General features: G+C 46.8%; 1 protein-coding gene across 4 annotated transcripts in view; it reads left to right on the top strand.

Annotated features, from left to right (window-relative positions):
• The first annotated feature begins 3200 nt into the window (after positions 1 to 3200).
• The window catches only part of DNAAF11 (dynein axonemal assembly factor 11), a 70633-nt gene continuing 59339 nt past the window's right edge, over positions 3201 to 14494 (top strand). For 3 of the 4 annotated variants that reach the window (XM_025450489.3, XM_049092741.1, XM_025450490.2), the window contains exons 1-2: positions 3241 to 3329; positions 11603 to 11770. In XM_025450489.3, the coding sequence (XP_025306274.1) occupies positions 3320 to 3329; positions 11603 to 11770 (178 nt within the window). In that variant the 5' untranslated portion in view covers positions 3241 to 3319. Of the gene's footprint in view, positions 3330 to 11602; positions 11771 to 14494 lie in introns of all 4 variants that reach the window. The other variant, XM_025450487.3, reaches the window with a different exon arrangement.

Below are 14494 nucleotides of genomic sequence, written 5' to 3'. Positions count from 1 at the left end.
ACTCCTAGAGAGTTTAAGGGTGAGGTTGAGAGCTCAAGGGTAAGTCTGTCTGAAGGCAAGGATAAAAGTTCAGAGCCAAATTATCAGATACCTAGGTTGCAATTGGTCTTGACAACTTTCTGGAATCCCAGACTGTTTCCCTCTTGTCTCTTATGACCCAGAGGCCAACATCCTTTCTACTGGTCCTAACTTTATGTCTCTGTTATCGCAGAAACTACCCTTCCACTGGGATTATCCCCCGATACCAGCTTCCTGCCAGAAATAGATCTTTTTTAGTCTTGATGAAACTCTCACTGTCAAATGCACAAGTTCAAGCATAGGTACATTTGCTAATTTAGCCTACTGCTGAGGGTATGTTATCTCCCACATGAGCAATCAGACATCAGCACATAGACTTCTCAGTGGTATAGCCAGAGATCACCTCTGCTGTCAGTTCCATGTGGAAATGGGGAATTGTTAGCTCTGGAAGGTGGACTTATCTGTCTGATGCCACACAGTAACAAATCTGTGGATTTGAACCAGTCTCCAATGCCAGAGTTCATAATCTTCACCCCACACTGTGTCCTTTTCGAAAAAAATAGTGAAATGACGAGAACCAGGTTTTTGGGCAGCAGCAGTAGGTGTCGCCTAAATTTATAGTTTGCCTCTGGTAGTCTTCTTGGAACTCCAAATAATTCTTCCACTGTGGGGACATAGTGTCTGAAATCGCACCATTCTAGTTCAGTTCCTCTGGCCTGGCATTTATAGCTTCCATTATCCCTGATCTAGTCATACCCATGCAATTGTTTCCATTGTCAAACTGACTGACTTCCCACCTCCTCCTTCACTCTACTCTGTTTAGTTTTCCTGCCCCTCTGCACAGTTCATGTCCTTGTCTCCACTTGGCAAACACTAATAAATGCTTAACAGGTGTCTGCCAAAATAATACATTTTTTTACACTCCACATAATTCTATGAATCTTCTTTTATTTTTTTTAAACAATTATTTATTTGAGAGAGAGAACAAAAGCAGGAGGAGGGCCAAAGGGAGGAGGGAAGTAGACTCCATGCTAAGCCCAATAAGACGGCTAGATCTATGACTCTGAGATCCTGACCTAAGCCAAAACCAAGAGTCAGATGCTTAGCTGACAGAGCCACCAGGCGCCCCCAAAGCTTCTTCTATGATGTCGGCATAACACACATCTCAAGATAAGAACATGGACTCTGTACTATTTACTGTGATTAGAGTGGGAGTTTTTAAAAAGTATTGTACACATAGCACTTTCTCTCTCTCTCTTTGGTAAATGGGCAGAAGGCAATAATTACTTTTGTAATAACAACACATTAAAAACAAAATTATAAAACTCCTAGAAGAAAACATCAGGAGTAAGTTCCTTGACACTGGTCTTGATAATGATTTTTGTTGGGGTGGAGTGCAGGGAGTTTGACACCAAAAGCAAAAGCAACCAAAGCAAAGAATACCCAAGTGAGACTACGTCAAACAAAATGAAAAGGCAACCCTACAGAATGGGAGAAAATATTTGCAAATTATATACCTGATAAAAGATTAATTTGCAGGATATGTAAAGAACTTACTTTGTGATTTAAAAATGGACAGAAAATCTGCAGACATTTTTTCCAGAGAAGGCATACAAATGGCCAACAGATATATGAAAAGGTGTTCAATGTAACTAATCATCAGGAAGATGCAAACCAAAACCACAATGAGATGTTACTTCATACCTGTTATAATGGCTATTCTCAAAAGGATGAGAAATAATAAGGGTTAGTGAGGATGTGGAGAAAAGGAACCCTCTTAAACCATTGGTGGGAATGTAAATTGGTGCAGCCATTGTGGAAAACAGTATGGAGATCCTAAAAAAAAAATTAAAAATAGAACTTACCATATGATCCATCAATTCCATTCCCAGGTATTTATATGAAGAAAATGAGAGCACTAATTCAAAAAGATACCTGTGCCTCCATATTTTTGCAGCATTAGTTACAATACACAAGACATGGAAGCAATCGAAGTGTCCATCAAAAAATTAATGGATAAAGAAAATGTGATTATACATATATATAATATATACGATGAAATACTATTCAGTAATTCAAAAAGTTACTATGTATATTGAAATACTAGGCAGTCATAAAAAAGAAGGAAATCTTCCCATTTCTTGCGACATGCATGGACTTGTGGGTGTTATACTAAGTGAAGTAGGTCTAGCAGGGAAAGACAGATACTGTAGGATCTCACTTATATATAGGATCTTAAAAAAACAAACAGAACAAACTCATAGATACCGAGAACAAGACAAGAGGGAAACAGTCTGGGATTCTAGAAAGTTCTCAAGACCAATTGCAAATTGGTTCTGGTTGCAAAAGGCAGGTGGGCAAAATGGGTGAAGGTGGCAGTAAACAAACAAACCAACTTTTGGGAGGTGTCATCCATTAAAACCCTAACATATGCACACCTGAGGATGAATTACTAATGTTTTATTTTCTAGTCCAGAATTGGGTAAATCCTATTGGACACTTTTGGGGAGAGATCTGGAGAAATGAGAGTAGTGGGAATTACAGGAGATGCACTTTCTATTCTTTCCAGCTAAAAAAAGTGGTGAGTGGAGAGAGTTGATGGAGGGTATGGTCCTGGACGACTTGTTAGCACGAAATCCGTGTTGGGCTGGGACTTTCAGAACATGAGATCCATCAATGGAACTACCCTTTCAATGGAGGCTGTTCTTCCAAAGTGTGTCTCATTCCCCCAGATCATCTCTTTACAACCCTTCAGAAAGACCCTTTCAAGTTCTTATCATTATTATTCATCTTACAGATGGGGCCACCCGGCTAGCGAGGGGGGTGGGGGCCACAGTCTGACTCGCTGGCTCTGAGGGCTTTAACCACAAAACAAAGAAAAAGTGGGGGGTGGGGGGGCAGGTCGAGAGGCACGCCTGGGGGGCAGGTGCAGCGGGGAGCGAGCGCCCTGCGATGATGTTTTATTTTTTTATTTTTTTAAATAAATGTATTTTTTATTGTTCAATTTGTCAACATATAGAATAACACGCAGCGATGATGTTTCAGTCTGGCCAGTTGACCTGGGGGCGACCGGGAGGCGGACCAGGCGCGCTGCGCTGAACCCTTCCTCGCCGAGGCTCCCCGGGCTCCCCCGGAGCGCGGGAAACGCGGCGGCGCCTGGCCCCGTGCGGCCGCCGTAGCGTCCCCGTTGCCATGGCTCCCGGGGTCGGGTGCGGACGCGTCCAGGCGCGACTGGGGACGCGCGAAAGGAGACCTCGGGGTCCGGCTCCAGCTTCCCGGGCCCGCAAGCCGGAGAGGTGCCATGGGCCGGAGTAAGCGTCCCCTCCCACCTGCCGCCCTCGATCGTCCCGGCTTCCAGGGCGCCCCGGGGACCTCCCGCGCGCGCGCCCCGGCCCGGCTGGGCCCTCGCCCGTCGCCCCTCGGCCCTCGGCCCTCGGCCCTCGGCCCTCGCCCCTCGGCCTCCGCCTCCCTCCCGCGGGCCCCGCCGTGCCGGCCGCTCCGCCTCCGCCGGGCGAGGCTCCCTCCTCTGGCCGGTGGGGGGGGGGCGGGAAAGGTGGGGGCGCCACGGTGGGCGACGGTGGAAGGTGCGCGGTTGGGACCTGCGCGTCTCCTGCTCAGCGTGTGGTCCCGGGCTAGCCCCGGTCTCGGAGCTGCGGCCTCCACTCCCTCGGGAAGACAGTGTGCCTGGGGTGGGGGTGGGGGTGGGGGAGGGGGAGGAGTGGAGGTGAGGGTGGGGTGGGGATGGGGTGGGGGTGAGGAGGGGGTGGGGGTAGGGGTGGGGAAGAGGGTGGGGTGGGGCTGGGGGTGGGTGGGGGTGGAGGTGGGTGAGGGTGGGGGAGAGGGTGGGGGTGGGTGGGGGCGGGGTCGGGGATGAGGGTGGGGTGGGGGTGAGGGTAGGGGTGGGAGTAGGGGTGAGGGAGGGGGTGGGGGAGAGGGTGAGGGTGGGTGGGGGTGAGGAGGGGATCAGGGTGGGGGAGGGGGAGAGGGTGAGGTGGAGGTGAGGGTGAGGTGGGCGTGGGGTGGGGGTGATGAGGGGGTGGGGGTGAGGGTGGCGGTGGGGGTGAGGGTGGGTGGAGGTGAGGAGGGGATGAGGGTGGGGGTGGGGGAGAGGGTGAGGTGGAGGTGAGGGTGGGGTGGGGTGGGGGTGAGGAGGGGTGGGGGTGAGGGTAGGGGTGGGGGAGAGGGTGGGGGTGGGGCGGGGTGGAGGTGAGGGTGGGGTGGGGGTGAGGGTGGGGTCAGAGTGGGGTGAGGGTGAGAATGGGGGTGGAGGGGGAGGGAGCCGGCTCCAGAGCCCGCCTCCTCTGTCTTAGAGCCAGTGACTTCACCCATTTGGGGCCCAGCCTCATCTCCAAAACGAAGGCAGTAATAGTATCGTTGGACCGACGTGATGAGTGTTGTAGACGCGCTCGATTACGAATCCACCGATAGAGTGTGCAACACGTTGGGATTCACGGTTACTCCTAGGCGGTTGAACCATTTGACTGCCAACGCCGTTTCCCACCTTCCCTTCTGTGACAATTTTGTGCAGTTCAACCCAATTGCTCACTTACTTGTAAAAGCGTCATAATATCTTTAAATCAAGAGGCCGCAGGATGATGGAGTTTGTACCCCGGAGGAGCTGACAGTCTGGTGGAAGGGGCGAGTGATCTGTAAATAGTAAAAACCCCATTCCTAAACCAGTTACTGGTACTTCCTCTTCTCTAAAAACTATATGCAAAAAAAAAAAAAAAAAAAAAAATTAGACAAACAGCGGTAAACATTAAGGGAAACTTTGTTTTCCACCTGTGTAATCTCTAGATATTACAAAAGAAAAAGGAGAATCTTTGTCCAAACTGTGTATAAACGTATATAGCACCTGCCTGCATAATAGCTAATGGAAACAACCCACATATTCTTCAGCATTTGTTCATGGATTAATGAATTGTGAACTAGGTATGGGCACGATTCCGCGTATTACCTGGCCGCCGACATGTCCCCGCTCTGATAAGAATACTTGGCAATGCTTTGTGTTTCTGGATGTCAATGACAACTCAAGCCCTGTATCCAGCAGGCATCAGTGTGACTTGGCGTTACCCCTTCCTTAGTGTATTGTTACTCGAATGGCCCACAGTCCTTTTGGAATGGATTGGACGAGTGATTGCCATGTCCTTTTGGGGACCCAGCCTCTCTTTTAGTCAATGGGTTGTCATTTAAAAATACAGGGTGCCCAGTATTTTTATTTGCTAAATCTGGCAACCCTCGTTTCAGGTCCAAAAACTGACTGAGGTCTGGAAGCTGGGCAAGAAATTGCGAATTTTTATTGAAGCCATTGGCTTTAGCCTTCTGGTCATCCAACCTTGTATTTGGATTGGACAGATTGTATAGTCCCTTTGTTGGCTGCCTGTCTGTATTGTCCTCAGGAATGTCATGTTCTGTTCACCATCTCCGTAACCCTCCATGGGAGTGGACCTCTGGCCACCACTCCAACGTTGGCCCTCATTATAACATCTGTCCACCTAACTCCTAAAGTTCAAGGTCACTACCGGGACTTCATTGTTTCAAGAATCTATCTAACATCTCAGTTCTGATCAGTTAGCCCAGGTCTAGAACAGCATCTCCCGTCATCAGCCTTGGCCTTGTATGTGTGGTTTGGGACTCAGGGCAATGCTGGCCTTGTAGACTTCTCTCAGGACGTATTCTGAAACTTTCTTAAATTCTTAAATTCTCTTAAGTTTTATAGAAGAGTTTGTGTACGCTGGGTATTATTTTTCCTTAAATGCTCAGTAGAATGTATCAGTGAAGACGTGTGTGCTATGGTTTTCTTTGTGAGACCATTTGAGCTGCAAACTCAATTACTGTAGTAGACACACGGCTGTTTGCTTTATCTGTCGGTGTCTGCTGTGTGAACGTTGGTAGTTTGTGATTTTTAAGGAATTTTCCCATTTAATCTAAGTTCCTGAATTTATTAGCACAAAGTTATTTATATTACTCTCTTACTAGCCTTTTAATACTATGTAATCTATATGACGTCCTGCTGCTTCCATTTCTAATATTGGCAATTTATGTCTCTCTCTCTCTCTCTCTTTTTTTTTTTTTTTTTACCGATCAGTCTGGCTAGAAATTTACCAATTTTTTAAGAGTATCTTTTATTGACTTTTCTCAATTGTTTCTGTTTCCATTTCATTGATCTTTGTTATTTGCTTTCTTCTGCTTACTTTGGGTTTAATTTATTCTTTATCTTGTTTCTTAAGGAAGAAGCTAATGTTTGAGACCCTTTTCTGTAGATATTTAGTGCTATAAATTTTCCTTCAACTTATGTTCTAGCTATCTCCCACACATTTTGATAGGCCTTTTCATTTTTTGTTCTGTTCAAACTACTTTCTAACTTCCAATGTCCAATTGTTTGTTGTTGTTGTTTTTTTTCATATATTTTTTCTAGGTTTTAGTTGTTATAGGCTGGAGGTTCAGTCTTGTCCCTATGGTTCCATCATGTCTGGAACCTGAAGTCCCTGCTCCTCTTATGATTAAGTCCTGGTCCTGGTTCTCTGCCCTCTCTACCCTCTGGTTTCAGGAAGAAAAACTTTATATGTTGCCAGTGTGGTTCTCTGGCTTTTTTTTAACGTCTGATGAATCACTCCCAGCCTTTCCTTATCAATTGTGTCAGCAACAGTCACCCAATACGTCTGTCCTGAGTTTTTAAGTTATGATTTCCCCCATAGTTCTCCACTGCCTGATGTTTCATGCCAACTCCCAACAGCTAGAAGAACTAATCCTTCGGTTTTGAAGGAGGGAACTGGGCAATGTGGCATCCATCATCGCCTGGAGCACCCTGTCCTCATCTGTTTATCTGGCCAGTACCAACTCACGTTTCAGGACTCAGCTCAGGCTTCTTTTCCATGGTGCCTCTTTTGACCTCCCTTCTTTCACTCGGTAACCCTGGTTACTCCCCTCTTTGTACACCTTGTTCTCTCTCTTTTCTTCTGTCACTGCCCCATAGCACTTCATCCATGTTCTTTAATTGCACTCTCTGTGACTAGACTCTGACGGTATCATTGGATTGGGTCTAGTATGGCTAGCGATGCTTGTTATGATGACCCTGAGTCAGTAAAAAAAAAAAAAAAAAAAAAAAGGCAAATGACTAAATCCTGTTTTTAAAAGTATCCCTTGAAAACAAAATAAAACAAAACAAAAAATGTACAGGTTATGAGAGGTGACCTTCTATTTATCACCCCCTTCATCTCTGTTGCATTTCTGTTTCATAGATGTATCTGCTAGGTCTTTCAAGATGCTTACGAATTCTGCAAAACCTACTCCAAACATATATTATTGATTTTTTTTTCTAATCCAGTGAGAAATAGAAGGCTATTCACAAAACCCGATATAAAGCCTGAAGGAATGAACACTTAATTGTTGGCTTTGAGAGTTTCTAGAACTTGGCTCAATACTCTGAAAAGCTTCGTAGAAACAAACATAGCCTGACAACCACCAGTATTCCAGAAACCTCCTTTTGCCCTTCGCCTCACTCCCACCCCACAAAGTCATTTTATTGATCTCCCTCAAGTTATGGAGAACCCAGTCATCGCACAGAATTGAAAAGAAGCCTAGGCTGGCCGGTGAGTTTGGGTTCAACCTTTGGTTGGATTCCTCAGCAGCATCCTGTTAGTGAAATAACTATGAATTTGTGGTTAAAACTGTTAGTATTCTCATACTGCTCCAGTCCTGCAGGTCTTGGCTAGCACCTTCTGTGGGTGAGACACTTCCCAGAATCCATTCAAGTCCTGGATATTGCTATTTGAATTTTTCCAAAATGAGGAAGCCAAAGCCCTGTGTTTCATCAAGTACCTAGGCATGTTCTTCTACCACTGTGTGGTAGGCATGGCAATACTGTCTCTCTTGAAATAGTGTCAGGGTGACATACTAACGCTTCCAAAGCAGTTTTAAATCCCTAGAATGGTTCCTTGTAAATGCAGTGCTGTGTTATTTGGAGTAGGACTTTCTAAAGGTGAACAGTGCTCCTGGGAGTTAAACAGTGTTTGGTCTAAATTACATAGTGTGTAAAACTGCAAAATGCTTTCCTGTTGAAATAGCGTTGGGACACTATTTCCGCCATCCACCATGTAGATTCTCTTACACATTTCTTCTTGGGGACTCTGGTTTCTTTGCTGATGTTTGCCATTTCAGTGGGGCAGCATTGTGTAACAGCAGTTTCCTGAGTGCTATAAAATGGGGGGGGGGGTTCACGCAGCAGTTTGCTTTCTACAGAAGAGTTCAGGAAAGGGCTGCTGCGAGATCCTGACTTTGGCAGTACTGCTTTCCTCTGTGATTCTCCCATTTTTTGTCTCTCCTAATTGCATATAATCAGTGTTGGACAGGCTTCCCTATGGTGCTGAATTAAATGTTGGTTCCCTCCTCTCTCTCAAGTGTGTGTATGAGCTCTGGTGTGCAAATTAGTTATTCACGCAAAGGGAGGTTCCTCTACTGCCATCCCTTTCAACTAATGGTGATTTTTATCCTCTTAATTTTTGTGGTTAGGAGATGCAGATCAACATAATTCCTAATATCTTCGTGCTTCTGAAAGGGAGGATTTGACAATGGCATGGAAGTGACCAAATTCCCACAGAAGATAGCATCATGAAAACAGTTTCTTAATTTTATGAAAGGTGTAGCAAGAGAACATAGGAAGCGTATTTGGCATCCGTAGAGGAACCTGCAGGTTCTCAGGGTTGGACAAATTGGACAGGCCTCTAAGACTGTAGAGCTGGAATGGCCCATGATACCCTTAGTGTTTCTGAGACCCAAGCCACGCCCAGTGGGCTGCGCAGATGCTGACGGAGCCATCCCGGGCCGGACACTGTGATGCTTAACAAGATGCTTTCAGAATTCCCCTGAACACATTCGACTGAGCCATACTTACAGGTGACAGCTGCTGTGGGATTCAACTTGGGTTTATTTCTTCAATATAAATGTCCCACTAAGCCTTCCAGGGCATTTGGTGACCCAGAGAAAGAATATAATGGACTCTCCTGTGTCATGTTATAATCACACTGCCAGATAAAATACATTTTCCTCCCTCAACAAGAATATCTTTATAACAACCCAGACGGCTACATTTAATATGTTTCTCACACTCCCTGGGTTCTATGCCAGAGCTGGGGGTGGCTGGGGAAAGTGGGCTCCCTGGCCCACCCCTCCCTTCTCTTCTCCTCCCTGGCTCTGTCTGGGTCCCTTAAGCCCATGTATGAAGGTAGATACTCCAGCCTACACATCCATCCACATCACCAGAAAAAAGCTGCTCCTTGGACACTCCTGAGTGCAGAGCTGCATACCTGACCGTATGTCCTGTCTTCAGGAATGAACTTGGAGAAGCAGATAGTGTAGGGCCTAGAGACAGGCTTGGACAGAGAATAATTATTATTCTAGAGAGAAGGGCATGGGCTCTGAATGGGCACATCCTCCTGGCCCCATTGACTCCAGCAAAGCCTCCAAAGACCCAGCCCCCTGCTCCATGGATTGGTATAGCTCACGTTACAGATACCCCACCAGTCCCTGAGGGTCTTCTTTGTAGTAGTGAATAATTCCCACATTACATTAGGGCAGCTGAGATAACTTTGGTCGTGCCATCTCAACCCCTTAATCCCTGTTACATCCTTACTGAGAATTCATGTAATTCCAGAGACAGCTAATACATCTGACCTTACACACAGCTTCACCATGCCCTCAACTTAGCTGCCCCCATATATTTGTTATCAGTTGATTTAAGCTATTAGAACCATCTTTGGCAGTGGGATGTGTGGAGAGTAGTTTTAATGCCCTTCTCTTACAGATTTGGTTTTCGGGAAGTTGTTTTTTGCTTACACTGGCTTGCATACTAGCCGTGGCATCCAGAGACAGCAGAGTGCAGCAGGCCCTAGGGACCCCAGCAAGCCAGGGTGGGCAGGGCTGCCCTATTACCTTCCTTCCCTGCCTCTTTGGCCTGCTTCTCCCGAGGACCTGGCTTGTAGACATCCCTACCGACTGGTTGAACCAGAGTTTAGAAGAGCAGGAACGTTCCCCATGTACGGTATTTTAATCTCTGGGTCTTTACATTTCCCCTGTCTTTCTTCCAAAGAACTGTCATGGCAAGCAATCCCATCTCCTACCACTAGAAGTAGCAGGTGTTCAGTTAACTGCACACAAATGATTGAATTCCTATCTATTTGCACATTTATTTATTTATTTATTTTAAAGGCAAACTCCCCCTCTAAGGATGTGACGTGGAAGTGGGGCAGCTCAGGGGGCTGTGAAGACCTCTGTCCCAGCTCGAGGAGCCTGTACCATTGAAGGGGCCTCTAGAAGTCTCTAGATGCTCCTCACTTGCTCCCATTTGGGGTGGTGAAGCACAGTGGCAACAGCTCATGGTCAATGCCAGACACCTACACTGAAAACCTGGCTCTGGCACTTGCCACAAAGACTGGGGCAAGTTATTTGAGCTCCGTATGCCTCACTTCCTCCCCTGCCGAGTCTGAATACTCGTATGTCAAAACATGTGGAGCATTTAAGATGGTACCTGGCACTCTGTAAGCAGCAATAAATAAATCTTCATTGTCTCTTGGGCAGACAATGCAATATTCCACCATCTACCTAAAATGTGGACATTAAAATGGGCTAATGATGTTTTTAAACAGATGCAGACCAGATGCAGGGTCTGTCCGTTGTCATCACATCTTTAAGTTGAGTGTGTCTTATGAAGAAGATTCCTGTCTTGCTCTTGGCACCAGCTATGGACTGGGGCCTTATCTCCAGCCCCTTCAGGCCCCATTGCATCCCATGTCAGAGGGCCAGGGACTCTCTCTACCCTTCTCCTGTGAGGAGCTGGTTCCTTGTCTTCCTCCTGGAAACGGACCACAGGGTAGCTGCTTTATAAGACCGCAGTGTGAAATCGAAGGTGCTCCTCTCCCTTCTCTTCAACTTTAGTTAGATTAATAAATGTCACTTGAGGGGATCCCTGGGCGGCTCAGCAGTTTAGCGCCTGCCTTTGGCCCAGGGCTTGATCCTGGAGTCCCAGGGTCGAGTCCTACATCGGGCTCCCTGAATGGGGCCTGCTTCTTCCTCTGCCTGTGTCTCTGCCTCTGTGTGTGTGTGTGTGTGTGTGTGTCTCATGAATAAATAAATAAAATTTTAAAAACATAAATGTCACTTGAATGAATAGCCCTTTCCTAACTGGGTGGTGGGAGATGCTTTCATATTTTTGCCCTCTGGGAGCCAGACTGTACTTCTCGGTCCAAGTCGCCCTGTCTTGGCCCACTTAGCGGATCTCATCCAGTTTGACATGATACCACATCAACATCCTCTCGGTCATTCTCCACCAATCTGACAGCAAGATGTAGGTAGACCCTGTGCAAAAAACAAAACAAAACAAAACAAAAACAAAAACACCCAAAGCTCTCTGACTCACCAGGGTGTTACCAGCAGGAGGCAGCACTTCTCTGTTCTCTCCCCATCTGAAACTCATTCAGGCCTGCTGGACTGACATCTAACTGGGAAGGAAAACCAGTGCATTTGTAATATAATAACCTGATGATGAGCCCAGGGACGGAGATGTAATATGTAGCACATTTTCTTTCAGTCACAGAAGATCTTATTAGACGGAATGCTGAACACAATGACTGTATAATTTTTTCCCTGGAGGAGCTCTCCTTACATCAGCAAGAAATAGAAAGACTAGAACACATTGACAAGTGGTGCCGGGATTTAAAAATCCTCTATCTCCAAAATAACCTCATTGGAAAAATTGGTAAGTCTTCAGGATTTTGTTCTCATGGTCTCTCTGACATTTTGAGTGGGAGAACTTTGGGGAGGGCAGTGTGAACTTAGAGGAAGACAACACGAGGGAAAAAGTGCCACGTGGGGAAATAGACACGCTGGCTCTGGGGAGCTGTGCGTGGACCCTTTCCTGGGGCCCCCACGCTGCTCAGTCTCCTCGCCCGGGAGCCACCAGGGACGCTATCGAGAAGCTGCAAGGGGCCTTCACAAGTGGGAGCATGCTTGTTGACCTGCTCATTTGTAGCCTGGTTTTGTAAATGTTTGAAAGAAGGAGAAGAGAATCCAGGCATTTTGCACCACTCGGTGGAACTGAAAGGCTTGTATGCAAGTTAAGTAAACCTCCTCAGATTCCCCGGGGTGGCTGGTTCTGCCATAGTTTCAGAGAACGTGTCCCTGCAAGGCATTGTGCTCCATATTGGCTTTCAGAGGCGCTCCGCACTTACTGCTCCCGTTTGGAATGAAATGAGAGGTAGATGGATCAAAATATCAGCATCCTAACTGACAAAACCTTTTGGAGGAGGTGGTTTAGACTTGCAGCCAAGAAGGCTTCCTAAAACCACCCCCAGGTTAAATCTGTCCCCCTGGTCACATGCAGGCTGGGCAGCCACACGCTTGCCCTACCCACACAGCCCTGTGTATGGCAGTGTGGCAGTAGGAGGACGAGAGTCCATGCTCTCTGCTGGCAGGGAGATCCCAGAAACCAAGGTGGGGGGTGCTGAGCATGCCCAGTTCCTTCATCAGATACGTGGGCTCACGTAGCCCCCTGCAGCCCCCTGGAGCCCCCTGGAGAAGAATGAGTTAAGTGGCAGAGAGGAAGGAGGCCTGTGGAGTCACTCTGAGGGGTTCCTGCCACCCGGAAATAGGAGTGTCCCCCACCCTCAGAAGAGCAACCTGTAGTTTAGTGGCAAGAAGAGGCTCAGGCCCTGATGGGCTTGATCCCTGCCTCAGCTACTTAAAATCATGTGAAATTAGGTCAGTTAATTAACTTAGCCTTGCTGTGTAGACGCCAGGGACTACACGCAACACCATGCTTCTTGAGCACTGTGCTCACTCAGATAGTAGCTGCTCCCATTGGTGTGAAAATTGTTCCCCCAGGCTATCCACATGGAAGTAGGGGCCAAGTTGGGAAGGGATGGGCTTAGGGTCCAGGAGGCAGAAGGAGTGCAGTCTCGGTGGGCTGTGGCTCAGGAGCCAGGGGTCAGCTTGTAGGTTCTGCTGGAACTTGCCCTGGGGATGGGTGCTGGTTCTCAGCAGGGGTGCTTGGCAACATCCAGAGACGGTTTTAGGTGTGTGTTTCGCTATCATGGATGGTGAACACCTGCATGGATAGTGAACAGAGACCAGGAACACTGCGGGCCATCCTACCAGCTCAAGACGGCCCTACAAGAAAGAGCTCCCCAGCCCACAACGTTAGCATCTCTAAGGCTGAGAAACCCTGACGAGGTGGTTACCCCTGGTTTGGTGGGCAATTGAAAATTGGCCCTCTGGTTGCAACAAGCCGAGAATTTGCCATCTTTTTCTTTCTTTCTTTTTTGAAGATGTATTACAATTCTTTATATTTCTTCAGATAATTATTTTCGGCATCTTTCACTTTGCCATAAATTAGAAACTCTGGCACATTGTTCAATTAAAAAGGCTGTTACAGAAAACCACCAGCTTTTATGCAGGGGGGCATTAATGAGCCGTCCTAATTGTACAGATCTAAAAGAGTTCCCGAAATTTTAATCTCCACAGCTGGGTCCATCACAATTACTAATTAGTAGCATAGTATTTCAGGCCTTTTCAGAGCTGTGAGAAAGCTTAAATTTTTGCTTCCAAAGTATTCTTAAATTAAACACTCTTTTAAATCCTAATAATGGGATTTTTCAGTGCTGCTCCACCCATAGGCGTGTAGCCGCTTATTTAGCAAGCGAAAGTATTTCTCTAGGATCCAGGCTTGCTCTGGTGCCATTGAGGTAGAAGTTTGCAAAAACAGTTGCCTCTCCTGGAGCTCTGTTCCTCACTGGGAGATACAGATGGGCTGGGGGGCGGGGGGGAGGGGAGGCTGTGCTTACATGTTGATCCAAGTGTGAGCCAAGGACCTTCTGGGGTCCCAGACCTACTGACTGAATCCGTGGGGGTGGGCTCCCCAGATCTGCATTTGTAACAGCTTCCCAGTGAGCCTGAGGCCTAAAGAGCAGAGCTACTTGCACTGGGGGATGGCTTCGGTCCACTTCAAGGCTGTGGGTCTGGTTGTAGCAATTGGTGAGAACTGCTTCCAGGACAGTGTGGACTAGAACCATGGTTCGACAACTCCCTTCCCCCCTGTCCAAGAGATGCTATACATTTTTATCTGTAGAGCCTTTTTTTCCCCCTGACCAATTTGGACCATTATTCTTGAGGAATACTTTAAGAAATCTTTCCCAAATATATATATACATATATATTTTCCTACCAGAAGACTCTTTTCACATTTAGAGGGTTATGCATATAACCAATATGGGGAAGGAACATGTCTTATTGCAGGTTAGCAATTATAATAACTAGGTTTTTTTGTTCAGGGTACAGACTACACACTGTGTTGGTCATAATCCTGGGCACATAGAGCACTCCAAATCCATTGATGATTGAAGGCTCAGGTATAGCCTGTAGAACCGTTTAGAAACACCAGTATTACTTAAAATTGTCTAATTGCTGAGAGAAGCGTGAGTAATTT

Source organism: Canis lupus, chromosome 13 (genome assembly GCF_003254725.2).
Source record: "Canis lupus dingo isolate Sandy chromosome 13, ASM325472v2, whole genome shotgun sequence".
NCBI lineage: Eukaryota > Metazoa > Chordata > Mammalia > Carnivora > Canidae > Canis > Canis lupus.
This window is presented reverse-complemented; position numbering and strand designations above follow the sequence as displayed.